This window comes from Hyperolius riggenbachi, chromosome 3 (genome assembly GCF_040937935.1).
Source record: "Hyperolius riggenbachi isolate aHypRig1 chromosome 3, aHypRig1.pri, whole genome shotgun sequence".
Classification (NCBI taxonomy): domain Eukaryota; kingdom Metazoa; phylum Chordata; class Amphibia; order Anura; family Hyperoliidae; genus Hyperolius; species Hyperolius riggenbachi.
Genome location: NC_090648.1, coordinates 32,591,804 through 32,612,116, shown reverse-complemented (window position 1 = coordinate 32,612,116; position 20,313 = coordinate 32,591,804). Strand labels below are relative to the sequence as shown.

General features: G+C 44.6%; 2 protein-coding genes across 7 annotated transcripts in view; one reads left to right on the top strand and one right to left on the bottom strand.

Annotated features, from left to right (window-relative positions):
• Positions 1-20,313, top strand: part of LOC137562530 (very-long-chain 3-oxoacyl-CoA reductase-like) — a 118,015-nt gene that overhangs the window by 57,613 nt on the left and 40,089 nt on the right. Inside the window, exons 1-3 of one of the 6 annotated variants that reach the window (XM_068273943.1) lie at positions 7,658-7,866; positions 9,109-9,271; positions 9,779-10,894. The exons of 2 other annotated variants lie outside the window; for them this stretch is intronic. In XM_068273943.1, the coding sequence (XP_068130044.1) occupies positions 7,680-7,866; positions 9,109-9,271; positions 9,779-10,598 (1,170 nt within the window). In that variant the 5' untranslated portion in view covers positions 7,658-7,679 and the 3' untranslated portion in view covers positions 10,599-10,894. Of the gene's footprint in view, positions 1-1,200; positions 1,226-7,657; positions 7,867-8,778; positions 8,921-9,108; positions 9,272-9,778; positions 10,895-20,313 lie in introns of those variants that run through there. 3 more of the 6 variants (XM_068273945.1, XM_068273944.1, XM_068273949.1) reach the window with 3 other exon arrangements.
• LOC137562531 (uncharacterized) lies at positions 7,621-11,470 on the bottom strand. Its single transcript, XM_068273950.1, has 3 exons — positions 11,291-11,470; positions 10,664-10,765; positions 7,621-9,063 (listed from the first exon to the last, which is right to left on the bottom strand). The coding sequence occupies exons 1-3, from the start codon at positions 11,434-11,436 to the stop codon at positions 8,208-8,210; spliced, it is 1,104 nt and encodes a 367-aa protein (XP_068130051.1). The 5' UTR covers positions 11,437-11,470; the 3' UTR covers positions 7,621-8,207.

Sequence of the window (20,313 nt, the reverse complement as noted above, 5' to 3'; positions counted from 1 at the left end):
CTACTGCAAAGCATGTGCCGTTTGTCAGGAACTGGGAAGGTCCAGGGATTCCCACGGGGTTCCCTTAGGTCCACAGCCACTTCGCAGGGAACCTGTGCGTGGGCTGGCTGTTGACCTACCCAAACCACTGCCCGTTGTCAGCAGTCCCGGCAGACACCACATCCGACCGCAGTGGCGCCAACGCCCTGTCCAGAACGGTCCATGTCGGGTAAAACCTGAGGGTAGCAGACCGCGACCTGTCCAGTGGAACCGAGCCGCAGGCGCCAATGGGTTTTCCCGCCGTGCCGGCAGCTCAAGACCTGTCAGCCAGGTTAGCGGCGCCGCCACACATCTTGCGGATATGTGTCTAAGCCGCAGACAAGAAGGGGAGCTGTCACGGACGGTTGCGGGGCCGCAGACGCGTCCTGGAACCGCCCGTGAAGAAAAATCGATCGCACTCGATTCTCTGCATCGATTGCGCTTCAAATCAATAGAACCTGGATTGATTGTGTAGGAGCATCCTCAGTCTTTTCTCAGCAGAGAGATAGCATCAGCTTAACTGAAGGATGGCTCTTTTGATATGCTAATGAGCAGGACAAACCCTTGAGTTCAGGAAGCTAATCCCAGCAGGGGGCTATTCAAAACCTGCTTTTTCCCCCAGACCGGCCGGAGCCATGTAGACAGAATAAGAAAGCATGGAGTTTAGGATTTTGAGCATGTTTAAGCAATACCGTTCATGTGAGAAATGTGAAAGGTATATCATTCTGCTGGTCCGGTTCTTGTGAGTATTTTGATATTAAATTGGGGCCACTGGCATAACCAGAACTCGGGGGATTCCACCGTTTTTTAACCGGGCATGCAAACATGCCCAAGTTTGGTATCATATGAACTAGGCTAGTCTGAGAAATATGAATATGTGATGGTCATGTGTGTGCAGAAAGCGTAAGCCGAGATATGGCAAATGTCATATTTGGTGGGCATAGAGCATCCCTCCAGGGAGCACACCGCCCCTGTCCAACCCCTTGGCTGTACTTGAGGCTCCACCCAAAGGTGGGCATTGTTCAAAAGTGTTTGCAAGGAACCACTCATTCATTCCTCCATTTTTCCACCTTCATGAACACACGGCCACCGTGAGGAACAAGTGGTGGCCATTTTGATTGAACTTAGCTGAAACAAAGAACTCGGCGGAACTTGAAACCAAGGACTTGATGATTTTCCCACAAAAGGACATTTTCCATGAAACTAAGTATTCTTTCTCCCTTTTATTTCATACTGGCTATTACTGTTTTAATAATTGTTGATTTTAATAATTGTCTGTATATATTAATTATTTATATTGCTTTCAATAAACTGATGCTATCGTCAGTTGTTGTTTTAGCTACCCTATTATTCAGCATACACAGAAACTGATCCCAGGTCTCTGAAGAGACGCTACTATTGTTGTTGTTGGCTAGACAGAATACAGCGTGTTTTAACCGTTTTTATTTGTAGATCTAGGCACAGACAGTCAGTGGGCTCCTCTGTCCCATGGTAACAGAGGTGGTGGCAGTTATACCCTGAAATCGTGTGTAAGTTGTAATTACCGTACCTCACAGGCTCCCTTCTGGTTGGTCTGCGGCCAATTCCCAACGTTTCCTGCGCATTGACTGTGACCAGAGTTCGCACGATCCGTGCGCTGGCACCGTTTGGAAGGCCATTTGCGGTCTGACCACTAGGGCTCCTGTGACAGTGAGTAAATATTTTTTCTTTGTTATCGGTGCAGGCAGGTATCAGGGCTATTAGGGGGAAATAATGGGAATGGGGGTGAAAAGGAGCCCTGCCTATGTGTATTTTCTGGTGAAACGCTGCCCACATTACGTGTTTTTTCTGGTGAAACACTGCCCGCATTGTGTATTTTCTGGTGAAACGCTGCCACAATAAGTGTAATTTCTCGTGAAACACTGCTGCATTATGATTGTTTTGTGGTGAAACGCTTCTGCATTATGATTATTTTGATGGGGGAAGGGGCACCACACCGGGGGGGGCTCTTTTTTTGGGGTTACAGATTCTCTAACCACTTTCCAACTAACGGGTTTTTCCCCTTCTGTAACTGCATTCCTATTCATTGATCTCCCCTCTAAAGATCAGTGGCGAGTACCCCCGCATGAGCCAGTGCGGGAACGAGCGGTGGCTGTCGGATTCAAAAGACGAATATCTACATTCCTTCGCAGGAACTGAAGTCCTGCGGGACATAGATATACCATCTCAAATTACACAAGTGGTTAAGCCACCAGCAAGCAAGAAAATACTTATTTGGCATTACTTTTTCACCTACTTTTTGGTAAATGTTTAAATTGCAGAGTGCTGAAACGTTAGTTTAAACAAAACAATACAATACAAGAACATTTTTAAAGCGCTTTTTTCCCATAGGACTCAAAGCGCATAGTTGTGTCTCAGATCAATACAGGGTTGCAGGCTGGACTGTGTTACAGAGGAGATACTGTAGATGTTCATAAATGCCAGACTAAACAGGTGGCTTTTCAGCTTGGACTTAAATGCTTCCATGGATTAAGAAGTCATGATTGGGTGTGGCAGGGAGTTCCAAAGTGTAGCGGCAGCATGACAGAAGGCTCTGTCTCCAAAGGTTTTGTGCTGTACTCTAGGCGTGACCAAGTTATTAGATGCTGTTGATCTAAGATTGTGGGGTGTGTGATGCAGTTGCAACAAGTCCTTCAGGAATCCAGGGCCCAGATTGTGCAAGGATTTGAATGTCAATAGGCCAATCTTAAACAGAATTCTTCATTTTATCAGTAGCCAGTGGAGAGAGCGAAGGATTGGCGTTATGTGGCAATGGTGGGGTTGGCTAGTTAGCAACCTTGCAGCCAGGCCCGGTCCGCCCATGATGCCAAGTGAGGCAACTTCCTTAGGCAGCAGAAGTCTGGGGACAGCACCAGGCAGAAACAGGAAGTGACGAGAGTGCCTGGCCAACATATACTGGGGGCAACTGCACCTGACTAACCTATACTGGGACAACTGTACCTAGCTACCAAACTGGGGGCACCTATACCTGGCTACCTACCTATGTGAGGGTGTTTTGTGGGGGCTCAATGCAGCTATAAGGTGCGGTGCAAATTGTCAGGTGCTGTGCAATCATTCCAGCTCGCAGGGGTGCATCCTCACAAGTTTGCCTCAGGCAGCAAAAAGTCTAGGCCTGGCCCTGCTTGCAGTGGCATTCTATACTAATTGCAGGTGGCGCAGGTCTTTGTTTGGAAGGCTTGTATAGAGAACATTGCAGTAGTCCGGATGACAAATGATCTCCTAGGAGAAAACGTTCTAACAATACAACCCAATTTATTAAACTGCAGCACCTCGAGGTATCCCAACTGAAGTTCTCCGGAGATGTATTAGTGAATGAGGTGGTTTGTATACCAGTTATATCTTTTACATGTTCTGTATTGTTCTCTGAATATGAGAGAACAGCATTCCTTGGCATCCTTTGTCCAGTAATGGCAGAGCGAGGTAATACGCTGCATTCTGTATGCTGAATAAGGCTTTATATTTACTCTTGGAGTAGGATGATGATCACGTTACAGTGAAGTGGAGGCCATTCATGCAGCGGATTGCGCACATTAGTCTGGTCATGGTTCACACTCCTGAAAACCCCGCACATTCCTGGAGCTCAGCCAATGTAAAACTCAACCCAGAGCAGCTCTCTGGATTTCCACAGACTAAAGTCCAGCTAGAATAACTCATGAATAATTAACCATACCAGGACCGTGCCAAAAGCTTCCGCTGGCCCCAAGAAGCACCTTTATGTGTGGAAAATACTGATTCATCCAGCGGAGATCCAAAACCTGGATTAACCCCACCTTGTGATGTAACAGATGTAGATTAACCATTTCAGCCCGCAGGGATATTTCACCTTATGCATCAGAGCAATTTTCACCTCCCATTCATTCGCTAATAACTTTATCACTACTTATCACAATTTATTGATCTATAGCTTGTTTTTTTCCGCCACTAATTAGGCTTTCTTTGGGTGGTGCATTTTGCTAAGAATTATTTTTTTATAAATGCATTTTAACAGGATAAATAAGAAACAAATGGAAAAAAATCATTATTTCTCAGTTTTCGGCCATTATAGCTTTAAAGGACTTCCGAGGCCAAAATCTGCCCCCAAAACGTAAAAAAAAGTTAACTACCTGCATGACTTTGTAAGGCACGGAGGATGCCGTCCGCGCCCTCCGTGCCGTTCCGCCTGGTCCCCTCTGCTCAATAGCCCCCCGAAAGGCTGCGACCCCATGGTCCGGGTCGGTATGTGCAGCCTGCATAAAGATGGCCGCCGGAGCTGGCCACGGCTGCGCAGTCCGCATAGCCGCTACTGCGGCTGCACAGCTCTAGGGCCAACCCATGCTGCCTGTTACGTGGATCGGAGGGTTGGCCCTAGAGCTGCGCAGCCGCAGTAGCGGCTATGCGGACTCCGCAGCCGTGGCCAGCTCCAGCGGCCATCTTTATGCAGGCTGCAGATACCGACCCGGACCGTGGGGTCGCAGCCTTTCGAGGGGCTATTGAGCAGAGGGGACCAGGCGGAACGGCACGGAGGGCGCGGACGGCGTCCTCAGTGCCTTATAAAGTCATGCAGGTAGTTAACTTTTTTTTACGTTTTGGGGGCAGATTTTGGCCTCGGAAGTCCTTTAAAATAATCCATGCTACCATAATTAAAACCTATGTATTTTATTTGCAGGTTTGTCTCAGTTATTATACCATTTAAATTTTGTCCCTATCACAATGTATGGCGCCAATATTTTATTTGGAAATAAAAGTGCATTGTTTCCGTTTTGCGCCCATCACTATTTACAAGCTTATAATTTTAAAAATGTTCGTAGTATACGCCCTTCAAATGCATATTTAAAAAGTTCAGACCCTTAGGTAACTATTTATGTTTTTTGTTTTTTTGTATTAAAAATTTTATTTGGGTAATATTTTGGAGTGGGAAATAAACGGGTCCAGTGAAAAATGGCGCCAGCTAAATAATGGCGCCCCCTTCTGCCCGATATATATGTTTAAAGCGATATTTATCGTTTTAAAGGTTAAAATAGTGCAGACCTTTTGAACGAAATTTATCGTTTTAAAACTTTTTTTTTGTCCTGCCTGAACGGTATTTATCGTTTTAACCCCTGCTTTGCTGCCGTTTGGAAAATATCTGCCCGCCAACTTTAATGTTTAATAGCAAAGCCCCCTTAAATGCTAAAAACACCAAATTTGCAGGGAATGTTAAGAAAAAACTTGTGAACAAGAGAATTTTTTTTTTTTCAAAAAGACCTTATAGTTTTTGAGAAAATCCATTTTGAATATTCTCCCTCTGACCGTGGGAAAATTAAATGCCCGCCGACTTTAGCGGTTAATAGCAAAGCCCCTTTAAATGCCAGAAACACCAAATGTGTAGGGAAATGTTAAGAAGAACAGTGGGAACAAGAAGTAAAACATTTTTTTCAAAAAGACCTTATAGTTTTTGAGAAAATCGATTTTAAATCTTCAAAGAGAAACATTATCTATTTAAATCGCGTAATGACATTTTTGCGGAAACAATTCCCGCCGACTTTAGCAGCTAATAGCAAAGCCCCCTTAAATCCTAGCAACACCTAATTTGCAGGATATGTTAAAAAGATACTGGGAAACAATATTTTAAAAAAAAATTGAAACATTTTTTTTTTTTTACATTTAAATTTTTGGGTTATGTTCTGAGTGTGGGACCCCTTGTCTCCCATGCAGGCTGGGATAGCCAGAATGCAGATCAGTGCGGCGGGGGCGGCGTGTGTGGCGTCGGGGCAGCGGAGATCTTCAATCAAGATGTATCAGAAGGTCACAAGATGGAGGATGCTGTCGTGGGACCTAATTGGCGTGGGATTTTTTTCTTAAAGGTACAGGTAAGTATTTGTGGTTAATTTAGAACATTAAGGGGACTCCCAGATGCCACCATGAACCCCCTCCCCCAGGGAGTCGTCGCCCCCGCCTCCACCTGGGGCAAGGGAGGCGGGGAAGCGCCCCTTGGGGGAAGCGCCCCTTGTCTATGGATTGGACAAGGGGCTCCGGGGGGGATGGGGAGGCTTGGCCGCCCCTCCCCCCCGGAGCCCCCCCATACCATGGACCATGCGGGCTGGTATAGCTCAGGGTCGGCCGGGGCTCCGCATTCTGGCTATCCCAGCCTGCATGGGGGACAAGGGGTTACAAAGGCTCGGGAGGGGGGACCCACGTCGTTTTTTTTTTAAATTTGCTATCAATTTTTTTTTTTTTTATGTTCTGAGTGTGGGAAATAAATAAAAAAAAAACGACGTGGGGTCCCCCCGAGCCTCTGTAACCCCTTGTCTCCCATGCAGGCTGAGATAGCCAGAATGCGGAGCCCCGGCCGACTGGGGCTTCGCACCCTGAGCTATACCAGCCCGCATGGTCCATGGTATGGGGGGGCTCTGGGGGGGAGGGGCGGCCAAACCTCCCCCTCCCCCCCAGAGCCTTTGTCCAATCCATGGACAAGGGGCTCTTCCCCGCCTCCCTTGCCCCAGGTGGAGGCGGGGGCGAAGACTCCCTTTAAGAAGGGGACCCCCAGATGCCCACCCCCCTCCCAGGTGAAATGAGTATAGGGGTACAAAGTACCCCTTACCCATTTCCACAAAGGGTTAAATGAAATAAAAACACAACCACTAGAAAAGTATTTTAATAATCTTAATTAACCACAAATACTTACCTGTACCTTTAAAAAAATGTTCCCACGCCAATATATCCTCGGAAATGTTCCAACGAATAACAATATCCTCTTATCTTGCGATCTTCAATTATCTTGATTGAAGATCTCCCACGCCAATTAGAATACTGTACCTTACAATGCGTCCTGCGTAGGGACGCATAGCACGGCTCCCGCTGTCCTCCCCCGCCTCCTCACCTGTCACCCTCACCTAGCCTGGCACCTGGTGCACCGTGCACCGGGTGCCACCCTAGGTGAGGGTGACGGTTGCAGGCAGGTGGGGAGAGACAGCGGGAGCTGGTGCCATGCGTCCGCACAGGACGCATCCTAAGGTATAGTAACCGGCCAAGCCTTCCCCTCCCCCCCGGAGCCCCTTGTCCAATCCATGGACAAGGGGCTCTTCCCCGCCTCCCTTGCCCCAGGTGGAGGCGGGGGCGAAGACTCCCTGGGGGGGGTTCATGGTGGCATCTGGGAGTCCCCTTTAAGAAGGGGACCCCCAGATGCCCATCCCCCTCCCAGGAGAAATGAGTATAGGGGTACAAAGTACCCCTTACCCATTTCCACAAAGGGTTAAAGAGACACTGAAGCGAAAAAAAAAATTATGATATTATGATTTGTATGTGTAGCACAGCTAAGAAATAAAACATTAAGGGCTGGTGCACACCGGGCGGCTTTTTGGGCGTTTTCAGATCCGCTTGCGGCTGCGGATCTGCTTGGTCAATGTATCTCAATGGGGTGGTGCACACCAGAGCGGCAGGCGTTTTGCAGAAACGAAAAATGCCTGGGTGAGGCATTTTTTGGATTTCGGATGCGTTTCTGCCTCCAATGTTAAGTATAGGAAAAACGCAAAACGCCTGTAAAACCGCTTGATCAAGCGGATTTTGATGCGGATGCGTTTTTTCAAGAATGCGCACTTCCAGGTCAAAGTGTGCTTCCTGTGTGGCAGATTTGCATGAGGGATTTTAGACTGCGCAGGAGGAAGATGGCAGCAAAGTGGTTTACCACAGAAAACCTGATAATTAAGATTGAAAACAGCCCAGAACTTTATGACAAGTCTTTGCCTGGATATAAAGACCACCAAAGGGCTCATGAAATCTGGAGCAACATTGCAAAAGATTTTCTTGGAGAAAAATGGAATACTTTGAGCCAAAAGGGCAAGGATTCTAAGAGTAAGTATATGTGTACAGAATTGTTGTATTTTATTGATTTCATGCAGCACTTTGCAGACAATATATCATCACCCCTCCACTAAATGAGTAATTAAACAATTAGAAATGTCATTATCACAGGTCTCTGGCAAAGCTGTTCTCTCTATAGCCATCTCTCCTTATAAACAGCAGGTACATGTGTGTGTATGTACTCACATGTATTATTAGGGCGCTATTTGCCACTTTAGAGTGTCATGAATGATATAGACATACAACACGGTTTCAAGAATGTTTATTTGCACAATAATACTGATCTCGTCATGTAAGTAAATAGCAGCCTGCAGGTTTTTTATTTCTTACAGTTATGGCACAAAATAATCAGCTAATTTGTCTCTGTTGCGAATGGCAGAAATGGGACCACGTAAAGTAGCTGGTGGTAAAGTGACAAGAGCACTGTTTGAAAGATCCCCCTCTTCCTCCTCTATGGTCATGCTATCTAGTGTTCTCACATAATTATGCAAAATACATGTTGCCTTCACCACTATTATAGCATACTTTGGTTGCATTTTTATAGCAGTGTGATAAATGCGCCATTTGTTTGCCAGAATTCCAAATGCACATTCTACTACTTGTCTGGCTTTGGTCAGGCGGTTATTAAAGACTACTTTCTTATGAGTCATATCTCTCTGTGCATACGGTCTCATAACATGCTCAGACAGTGCAAAGGCCTCATCAGCCACAAACACACAGGGGTAAGGTGGTTCTACAGTGTCAGGCCAGGGGCGTGGTGGTGGTAAAGTCATCTGGCCTGTGCGAAGCTTCACGCCAAATCGACTGTGCTGGAAGACTGAGGAATCATAGGAACTTCCGTAAGCCCCAACATCCACATAGATAAATTTCAAATTAGGATCCACAACAGCCATGAGCACTAGTGAAAAGAATTTTTTATAATTGTAATAGAGACTGCCAGTGAATGCAGGCATAACCAGTCTGACATGTTTCCCATCCACTGCTCCAAGGCAGTTAGGGAAATCATGTTTCTCCCAAAAAAGCTGCATGTTAGCCTCCCACATAGGTACGTCAGGAGTTGGCATAAATTCCGGTTGAAGTACTTTCCAGATCAATGTGCAGGTGTCCAAAACTAAGTATCGGATTGTACTTCTTCCCATGAGGAATTGGTAGTGAAGTGCTGCATATGAATGCCCTGTTGCCAGAAATCTGCAAAAGAAAAGAAATAACATGTATGTTTATTTTTATTCCTAGTTGCCCTCCTGCGGACAAGATGGAAGTCGGTCAGAGACAGTTACAAAAAGGAGATTGAAAAGCAATACCATGAATCCAAAAGTGGGTCTGGAAGTTCGCAGCGAACAAAATATAAATATTGTGGCATATTAGAATTTCTAAGAAAACATCATGAACCGGCTGAGTAAGTATGGCGTAAATGTTAACCTATTGCAATGTTTGTCAACTTCGCCAATAGAACAGTGAAGGAAGGAGTAGGCCCACAATGCAATTCAGTAGTGTGGAACGAATAATCTGCCATCACTCTACCAAATATATTGGGGGACGTAGCTTAATGTAAGGATGGCATAGGTCCAGTTTAAAATGATTACATGACAGGAATGTGGACTGTTCGTTACCCAACATAACAGTTGCCTGACAGTGCTGGTTATATGTTTGGCTGCAGTAGTGTCTGCATCACACATCTGTAACACACATCTACCAAAATCAGTGCTAGTTTACTCAGGCCAGTTTTGCTCTATGCTTGCTCAGGGGCTGTGCCTAAAAGCTATGTACACAAATAATGGGAAAAATAGACAGGCTACTGCTATTGTTTTGCAATGAAAGATGCATCGCATTGTGCCCATATATTTGCTGTGACATCCATGGTCACTATTCCATGAACTAAAGTTGTGCTTTCCCCTTTCCAAAGGACTGAAGATAGCCTACCACCAGATCCTGAGGAGGACGATGTAGAGGTGCCACCTACCACCACCAGTGATGTTGAAGTTGAAGAAGACACTACACAGGATGTTGACACTGCTACAGTGGAAGACAGTGACTCTACTACCCCAGATCACACACCACACAGCCCAGCGAGTAGTCGGACACGCACAACTGTCAGGTCTAGTAGAGGTGTGAGGGTAGCTACACAAGGCAGGAGAATAGGAAGAGGTATGAGCAGGGCTGAATACGACCAGAAGCTGATTAGTTCAATAGAAAAGGCTGTTGATCATATGGAGAAGCGAGAGGATGAAATGAAACAACTTAAAGAGCCATGCACACAGTATCTTTTAAGTTTGGTGCCACTATTACAAAAAGTGCCTCCTGATAAGCAATGGGCAGCCAGACATGCCATCTCTGAGACCCTGGGGAGATTCTTACTACCTGAGACCCGTGCAGATGACAATGTGCACAACTACTTGCAGCAACCACACCTGCCTGCTTCCAGCCAACAATATAATGCACACCCACAACTCTCTTACCATATGCAACGCATTTATGACCCACCCCACTACCCACCAATGCATATGCATAACATGCCATATGGTCAACAGCCTCATTACTCTATGCCTCCACCTCAGCGCCCTGATCAAGGTATGCGATTTCAAACATCATCTATGCACAGTGACTCTACAGTGTACACTGATTTAACATCGCACAGCCAGCCTCATACAAATGCTGAATCAGGTACACATGCTTACAATCAGGGCCCTGGTAGTATGTGTGATTTGCTATCACAACATGACTAGTTTTTTGTAGTTTTACATTTTATTTTATTGTTCAATGCTCAGATTTGGATCTTAGTTTACATTACCTCAATGTTATGAGGAGTCGCTCAGTTGGTGTGATTGCTAGGCGAAAGTTAGTGTCTTGTCGGCGAAGGGCATCCTTCAGTTTGGCTAAAAGGCCATCAAAACTAGAAAAAAAGAGCATGCTTATCTTTAGATCTACTGTTGTTTGTTGCAGAAACATTTTTCATTTGTGACATATTACTTTTGCTGCTGAAAGCAAAGTATGGACAACACATGTCCAAAATATTCTTTGCACAGAAGAACAAAACATTAAAACGAAAGATTTTGTTCAAACATTGCTTCATTACTGTGTCCCATATGCTTATTGTTGCCATATACTTAATGAAGTATGCACCAGGAGTATGTAAGGTCATAATATACTACAAATGTTTTGGGTAAACTATGGATATATAATATAGTAGTTACTCCTATAGAAAAATTAGATGGAGGCCTTAGGCATTGAATACATAACACACCAGGATCAAGTATCACAGTTATTTGGTTAGCTTATGTATACACCGGATTGATTATTGTGTTGTTTTTCTGTTTACAGTCAAACACAGTTAACTAAGGGCCAAAAAGTGCTTCCAATTTCATTCCTCCCCAAAATACTTAGCCCCATTATAAAAATAAGTGACAAGTATTCTTACCTGGACACAGACATGCGGGTGTAGCCAAAAAACTTTTCTGGATGGTGCCTCAAATCTCTATATAGGGTCCTAAATTGACCCTTCCGGCGCCGCTCTTGTAGCATGGGATGCACCCAGTATCTCCTTGTCCTTGGCCTACGTCTCATATATGCTGCTACACAGAGCAATAACAGCACATCAGGAAACATTTTCCAAAACAAGTCACTCTTCTCTACAAACCACAGTGTCACCTCTCCTGAACTAACCCACAATGTTGTTAAGGACCCCACCCTTTTTATATTGGGTTTTTTACTTCAATTGCTCAATGTGCTTCACATGTGTCATCAATATATCGCACTTTAACCCTTTGTTTAAGGTCTTTAAACCTCTTTTCCTGAAAAACGCAAAACGCTTCCAAAAACGCTTGCAAAAACGCACGCAAAAAACGCAAAACGCCCCCAAAACGCCCCAAAACCGCGCTATCAAAATGACAATAAGCGGTTCAAAAAACGCTAGCGTTTTGCGGATCTGCTTGCGGTTTTTGGTGTGCACCAGCCCTCAGATCAGATACATCAGTGTAATTGTTTCCAGTACAGGAAGAGTTAAGAAACTCCAGTTGTTATCTCTATGCAAAAAAGCCATTAATCTCTACGACTTTCAAAGTCGTGGAGAGGGCTGTCTTCTGACTTTTATTATCTCAGCTGTAAGTGAACAGTTTTCTTTTTATCTGCCAGAGGAGAGGTCATTAGTTCACAGACTGCTCTGAAATAATCATTTTGAATGCTGAGTGTTGTGTAATCTGCACATATTAGAGAATGATGCAATGTTAGAAAACACACTATATACCTGAAAATAAAAATATGAGAATATTTTCTTTGCTGCTAATCTTCTAGTAATTATTCATAGTACACAACCAATTCATTATATCATATTTTTTTTCTCGCTTCAGTGTCTCTTTAAATGAAATAAAAACGCAACCACGAGAAAAGTCCTTTAATGTTCTAAATTAACCACAAATACTTACCTGTACCTTTAAGAAAAAAATCCCACGCCAATTAGGTCCCACGACAGTATCCTCCATCTTGCGACCTTCTGATACATCTTGATTGAAGATCTCCACCGCCCCGACGCCAGAAGATCGCAAGATGGAGGATACTGTCGTGGGACCTAATTGACGTGGGATTTTTTTCTTAAAGGTACAGGTAAGTATTTGTGGTTAATTAAGAACATTAAAGGACTTTTCTCGTGGTTGCGTTTTTATTTCATTTAACCCTTTGTGGAAATGGGTAAGGGGTACTTTGTACCCCTATACTAATTTCTCCTGGGAGGGGGGTGGGCATCTGGGGGTCCCCTTTTTAAAGGGGACTCCCAGATGCCACCATGAACCCCCCCAAGGAGTCGTCGCCCCCACCTCTTCCTGGGGCACCGGAGGTGGGGAAGAGCCCCTTGTCCATGGATTAGACAAGGGCTCCGGGGGGGAGGGGAAGGCTTGGCCGTCCCTCCCCCCCGGAGCCCCCCCATACCATGGACCATGTGGGCTGGTATAGCTCAGGGTGCGAAGCCCCAGTCGGCCGGGGCTCCGCATTCTGGCTATCCCAGCCTGCATGGGAGACAAGGGGTTACAGAGGCTCGGGAGGGGGGATCCCATGTCATTTTTTTCAAAAAATTTCCCACACTCAGAACATAACCCAAAAATTTTAACTTAAAAATAAATAAATAAAATGTTTCAATTTTTTTTAAAATATTGTTTCCCAGTATCTTTTTTAACATATCCTGCAAACTTGGTGTTGCTAGGATTTAAGGGGACTTTGCTATTAACTGCTAAAGTCGGCGGGAATTGTTTCCGCAAAAATGTCATTACGCGATTTAAATAGATAATGTTTCTCTTTGAGGATTTGGAATCAATTTTCTCAAATACTATAAGGTCTTTTTGAAAAAAAATTTTTACTTCTTGTTCCCACTGATCCTAGGGCTACCGGGGGACACCACGGGGGCACGCGCAGGAGCGCGGCACCGCAGCAGAGCAGCCGCCCAGACGTGAGCTTCATGTCCGGGCAGCAGAAATGGTTAAAGCAAACATGGGAGTTTTGTTACAGCAAAAAGCAGATACTTACCTCAGAAGAGGGAAGCCTCTGGATCCTATTTACCTACTCTATGTCCAGCCAGAGGCATCACTGGGGTTGGTGTCACCCGGTGTAGAAACTCATGTTGTCACCCCCTCATTTACCTAATGAACCTCCAACCTCACCAGGAAGTAATGTTGCTTGTTATAGAGGCATGTTAAGGTGATCACCATGTGACCCTGGTGACCTCTGAAATCAGCTCAGCACGGAGTCGCCAGTGGGGAGAAGAGCAGGAGGGAGAAGTACATCAGGCACTAGCCTGGTCAGTATTCACATAGCCTGCTCCACTCCCCCATAACCTGGAGCTTGGTGTCACCCCCTCTGCTGGTGACATTTGGTGCAGTCCACACCTACCGCACCTCCCTAGTGATGCCACTGTGTCCAGCATTTAGTACGCCTATGTCCAGAATATAGTACATTTATGCCCAGCATCTAGTACATCTATGTCCAGCATGTAGTACATCTATGTCCAGCATCTAGTACATTTATGTCCAGCATCTAGTACATCTAGGTCCAGCATGTAGTACATCTATGTCCAGCATCTAGTACATCTATGTCCAGCATGTAGTACATCTATGTCCAGCATCTAGTACATCTATGCCCAGCATCTAGTACATCTATGCCCAGCATCTAGTACATCTATGTCCAGCATGTAGTACATCTATGTCCAGCATGTAGTACATCTATGTCCAGCATCTAGTACATCTATGTCGAACATCTAGTACATTTATGCCCAGCATCTAGTACATCTATGTCCAGCATCTAGTACATCTATGTCTAGCATCTAGTACATCTATGTCCAGAATATAGTACATTTATGCCCAGCATCTAGTACATCTATGCCCAGCATCTAGTACATCTATGTCCAGCATCTAGTACATCTATGCCCAGCATCTAGTACAGGCATGGGCAAACTTGGCCATCCAGCTGTTAAGAAACTACAGATCCCACAATGCATTTGCCTTTATGAGTCATGACTGTGGCTGTAAGACTCCTGCAATGCATTGTGGGTCTTGTAGTTCCTTAACAGCTGGAGGGCCAAGTTTGCCCATGCCTGATCTAGTACATCTATGCCCAGCATCTAGTACATCTATGCCCAGCATCTAGTACATCTATGTCCAGCATCTAGTACATCTATGTCCAGCATCTAGTACATTTATGTCCAGCATCTAGTACATCTATGCCCAGCATCTAGTACATCTATGTCCAGCATCTAGTACATCTATGTCCAGCATCTAGTACATCCATGTCCAGCATGTGTACATCTATGTCCAGCATCTAGTACATCTATGTCCAGCATCTAGTACATCTATGTCCAGCATCTAGTACATCTAGGTCCAGCATTTAGTACATCTATGTCCAGCATGTAGTACATCTATGTCCAGCATGTAGTACATCTATGTCCAGCATCTAGTACATCTATGTCCAGCATGTAGTACATCGAGGTCCAGCATCTAGTACATCTATGTCCAGCATCTAGTACATTTATGTCCAGCATCTAGTACATTTGTGTCCAGCATGTAGTACATCTATGTCCAGCATCTAGTACATCTATGCCCAGCATCTAGTACATCTATGTCCAGCATGTAGAACATCTATGTCCAGCATCTAGTACATCTATGTCCAGCATCTAGTACATCTATGCCCAGCATCTAGTACATCTATGTCCAGCATCTAGTACATCTATGTCCAGCATCTAGTACATCTATGTCCAGCATCTAGTACATCTATGCCCAGCATCTAGTACATCTATGCCCAGCATCTAGTACATCTATGTCCAGCATCTAGTACATCTATGTCCAGCATGTAGTACATCCATGTCCAGCATCTAGTACATCTATCTCCAGCATGTAGTACATCTATGCCCAGCATTTAGTACATCTATGCCCAGCATCTAGTACATCCATGTCCAGCATCTAGTACATTTATGTCCAGCATCTACTACATCTATGTCCAGCATCTAGTACATCTATGTCTAGCATGTAGTACATCCATGTCCAGCATCTAGTACATCTATCTCCAGCATGTAGTACATCTATGCCCAGCATTTAGTACATCTATGCCCAGCATCTAGTACATCCATGTCCAGCATCTAGTACATTTATGTCCAGCATCTAGTACATCTATGTCCAGCATCTAGTACATCCATGTCCAGCATCTAGTACATCTATGTCCAGCATCTAGTACATTCATGTCCAGCATCTAGTACATCCATGTCCAACATCTAGTACATCTATGTCCAGCATCTAGTACATCTATGTCCAGCATGTAGTACATCCATGTCCAGCATCTAGTACATCTATGTCCAGCATGTAGTACATCCATGTCCAGCATGTAGTACATCCATGTCCAGCATCTAGTACATCTATGTCCAGCATCTAGTACATCTATGTCCAGCATGTAGTACATCTATGCCCAGCATCTAGTACATCTATGCCCAGCATCTAGTACATCTATGTCCAGCATCTAGTACATCTATGTCCAGCATCTAGTACATCTATGTCCCGCATCTAGTACATCTATGTCCAGCATCTAGTACATCTATGTCCAGCATCTAGTACATTTATGTCCAGCATCTAGTACATCTAGGTCCAGCATCTAGTACATCTAGGTCCAGCATGTAGTACATCTATGCCCAGCATCTAGTACATCTATGCCCAGCATCTAGTACATCTATGTCCAGCATCTAGTACATCTATGTCCAGCATCTAGTACATCTATGTCCAGCATGTAGTACATCTATGCCCAGCATCTAGTACATCTATGCCCAGCATCTAGTACATCTATGTCCAGCATCTAGTACATCTATGTCCAGCATCTAGTACATCTATGTCCCGCATCTAGTACATCTATGTCCCGCATCTAGTACATCTATGTCCAGCATCTAGTACATCTATGTCCAGCATCTAGTACATTTATGTCCAGCATCTAGTGCATCTAGGTCCAGCATCTAGTACATCTATGTCCAGCATCTAGTACATCTAGGTCCAGCATCTAGTACATCTATGTCCAGCATCTAGTGCGTCCATATCCAGCATCTAGTACATCTATGTCCAGCATCTAGTGCGTCCATATCCAGCATCTAGTACATCTATGTCCAACATCTAGTACATCTATGTCCAGCATCTAGTACATCTATGTCCAGCATCTAGTACATCTATGTCCAGCATCTAGTACATCTATGTCCAGCATGTAGTACATCCATGTCCAGCATGTAGTACATCTATGTCCAGCATCTAGTACATCTATGTCCAGCATCTAGTACATCTATGTCCAGCATGTAGTACATCTATGCCCAGCATCTAGTACATCTATGTCCCGCATCTAGTACATCTATGTCCAGCATCTAGTACATCTATGTCCAGCATCTAGTACATTTATGTCCAGCATCTAGTGCATCTAGGTCCAGCATCTAGTACATCTATGTCCAGCATCTAGTACATCTAGGTCCAGCATCTAGTACATCTATGTCCAGCATCTAGTGCGTCCATATCCAGCATCTAGTACATCTATGTCCAGCATCTAGTGCGTCCATATCCAGCATCTAGTACATCTATGTCCAACATCTAGTACATCTATGTCCAGCATCTAGTACATCTATGTCCAGCATGTAGTACATCTATGTCCAGCATGTAGTACATCCATGTCCAGCATCTAGTACATCCATGTCCAGCATCTAGTACATCTATGCCCAGCATCTAGTACATCCATGTCCAGCATCTAGTACATCTATGTCCAGCATCTAGTACATTCATGTCCAGCATCTAGTACATCCATGTCCAGCATCTAGTACATCTATGTCCAGCATCTAGTACATCTATGCCCAGCATCTAGTACATCTATGCCCAGCATCTAGTACATCTATGTCCCGCATCTAGTACATCTATGTCCAGCATCTAGTACATCTATGTCCAGCATGTAGTACATCTAGGTCCAGCATCTAGTACATCTATGTCCAGCATCTAGTACATTTATGTCCAGCATCTAGTACATCTAGGTCCAGCATCTAGTACATCTATGTCCAGCATCTAGTACATCTAGGTCCAGCATCTAGTACATCTATGTCCAGCATCTAGTGCGTCCATATCCAGCATCTAGTACATCTATGACCAGCATCTAGTACATCTATGTCCAGCATCTAGTACATCTATGCCCAGCATCTAGTACATCTATGTCCAGCATCTAGTACATCTATGTCCAGCATCTAGTACATCTATCTCCAGCATCTAGTACATCTATGTCCAGCATCTAGTACATCTATGCCCAGCATCTAGTACATCTATGCCCAGCATCTAGTACATCTATGTCCAGCATGTAGTACATCTATGCCCAGCATCTAGTACATCTATGTCCAGCATCTAGTACATCTATGTCCAGCATCTAGTACATCTATGTCCAGCATCTAGTACATCTATGCCCAGCATCTAGTACAACTATGTCCAGCATCTAGTACATCTATGTCCAGCATCTAGTACATCTATGTCCAGCATGTAGTACATCTATGTCCAGCATCTAGTACATCCATGTCCAGCATCTAGTACATCTATGTCCAGCATGTAGTACATCTATGTCCAGCATCTAGTACATCTATGCCCAACATGTAGTACATCTATGCCCAGCATCTAGTACATCTATGTCCAGCATCTAGTACATCTATGTCCAGCATCTAGTACATCTATTTCCAGCATGTAGTACATCCATGTCCAGCATCTAGTACATCTATGTCCAGCATCTAGTACATCTAGGTCCAGCATCTTGTACATCGATGTCCAGCATCTAGTACATCTATGTCCAGCATGTAGTACATCCATGTCCAGCATCTAGTACATCTATGCCCAGCATCTAGTACATCTATGTCCAGCATCTAGTACATCTATGTCCAGCATGTAGTACATCTATGTCCAGCATCTAGTACATCTATGCCCAGCATCTAGTACATCTATGTCCCGCATCTAGTACATCTATGTCCAGCATCTAGTACATCTATGTCCAGCATGTAGTACATCTAGGTCCAGCATCTAGTACATCTATGTCCAGCATCTAGTACATTTATGTCCAGCATCTAGTACATCTAGGTCCAGCATCTAGTACATCTATGTCCAGCATCTAGTGCGTCCATATCCAGCATCTAGTACATCTAGGTCCAGCATCTAGTGCGTCCATATCCAGCATCTAGTACATCTATGTCCAGCATCTAGTACATCTATGCCCAGCATCTAGTACATCTAGGTCCAGCATGTAGTACATCTATGTCCAGCATCTAGTACATCTATGCCCAGCATCTAGTACATCTATGCCCAGCATCTAGTACATCTATGCCCAGCATCTAGTACATCTATGCCCAGCATCTAGTACATCCATGTCCAGCATCTAGTACATCTATGTCCAGCATCTAGTACATCTATGTCCAGCATGTAGTACATCTATGTCCAGCATCTAGTACATCTATGTCCAGCATCTAGTACATCTATTCCCAGCATCTAGTACATATATGCCCAGCATCTAGTACATCTATGTCCTGCATCTAGTACATCTATGCCCAGCATCTAGTACATCTTTGTCCAGCATCTAGTACATCTATGTCCAGCATCTAGTACATCTAGGTTTAGCATCTAGTACATCTATGTCGAACATCTAGTACATCTATGCCCAGCATCTAGTACATCTATGCCCAGCATCTAGTACATCTATGCCCAGCATCTAGTACATCTATGTCCAGCATCTTGTACATCTATGCCCAGCATCTAGTACATCTATGCCCAGCATCTAGTACATCTATGCCCAGCATCTAGTACATCTAGGTCCTGCACCCTGGATATCTATGTCCAGCATCTAGTACATCTAGGTTTAGCATCTACAACAACAAAAAACATTCATAAAGCACTTTTCTCCCGTAGGACTCAAAGCGCATAAGCATGGCTCAGACCATCGTGGTACAGAGGAAGAATTTTATAAGTCTGGAAATGCCAGGCTAAACAGGTGAATAGCTCAAGGGATGGTGCGGTCTTTACTGGGTGTGGCAGAGAGTTCCAAAGAGTAGGGGCAGCATGACAGAAGGCTCTGTCTCCAGATTTTTTGAGGTGCACTCTGGGAGTCACCAAGTTTATAGAACTTGCTGATCTGAGGCTGTGAGAGGTGTGGTGCAGCTTCAGCAAGTCCTTCATGTATCCAGGGCCCAGATTGTGCAGGGATTTGAATGTCAGCAGTCCAATCTTGAAGAGTATTCTCCATTCTACTGGTAGCCAGTGCAGTGAGCGAAGGATCGGTGTAATGTGACAGTGGCAAGGCTGGTTTGTTAGCAATCTGGCAGCAGCATTCTGCACTAATTGCAGGCGACGCAGGTCCTTTTTGGGGAGGCCAGCATAAAGGGCATTGCAGTAATCCAGCCGTGATGTGATGAAGGCGTGAACTAGGGTTGGAAGATCCTCTGGGGGAATCAGATGTTTAATCTTTGCAATGTTCTTCAGATGAAAGTAGGAAGATTTAACTACAGATGAAATTTGGTTTCTGAAACTCAATTCCCCATCGATTAGTACGCCAAGGCTGCGCACAAGATTGGAGCTGTTTATGTCTGAATTCCCAATCCTGATTGGTGTTGCTTTAGGATAGAGCTGTTTTGATGGCGAGTGCTGGCTTTGGACAAAAAGGACCTCAGTTTTGTCAGCATCCAGTTTCAACCAGTTATCATTCATCCATGCCTGTAGCTCAGCTAAGCAAGAGTTTATTTTTGGAGTAGGGTCTGTTCCACCAGGTTTGAAGGACAGGTATAGCTGTGTGTCATCGGCGTAGCAGTGGTACGTCAGGCCATGACGTTGGATAAGTGTACCGAGTGGCAACATGTAGATTGCAAACAGCAGAGGGGATAGGATTGATCCTTGTGGCACTCCGAATTGTAGAGGTGCAGGTTTGGACATTATAGGT

Coding starts and splice junctions, on each gene's coding strand:
- LOC137562531 (XM_068273950.1), bottom strand. CDS start 11,436: ATGAGACGTAGGCCAAGGACAAGGAGATACTGGGTGCATCCCATGCTA. Junction 10,766..11,290: donor ACCCGCATGTCTGTGTCCAG/GTAAGAATACTT, acceptor CTTTTTTTCTAG/TTTTGATGGCCTTTTAGCCA. Junction 9,064..10,663: donor CGACTCCTCATAACATTGAG/GTAATGTAAACT, acceptor TTTCTTTTGCAG/ATTTCTGGCAACAGGGCATT.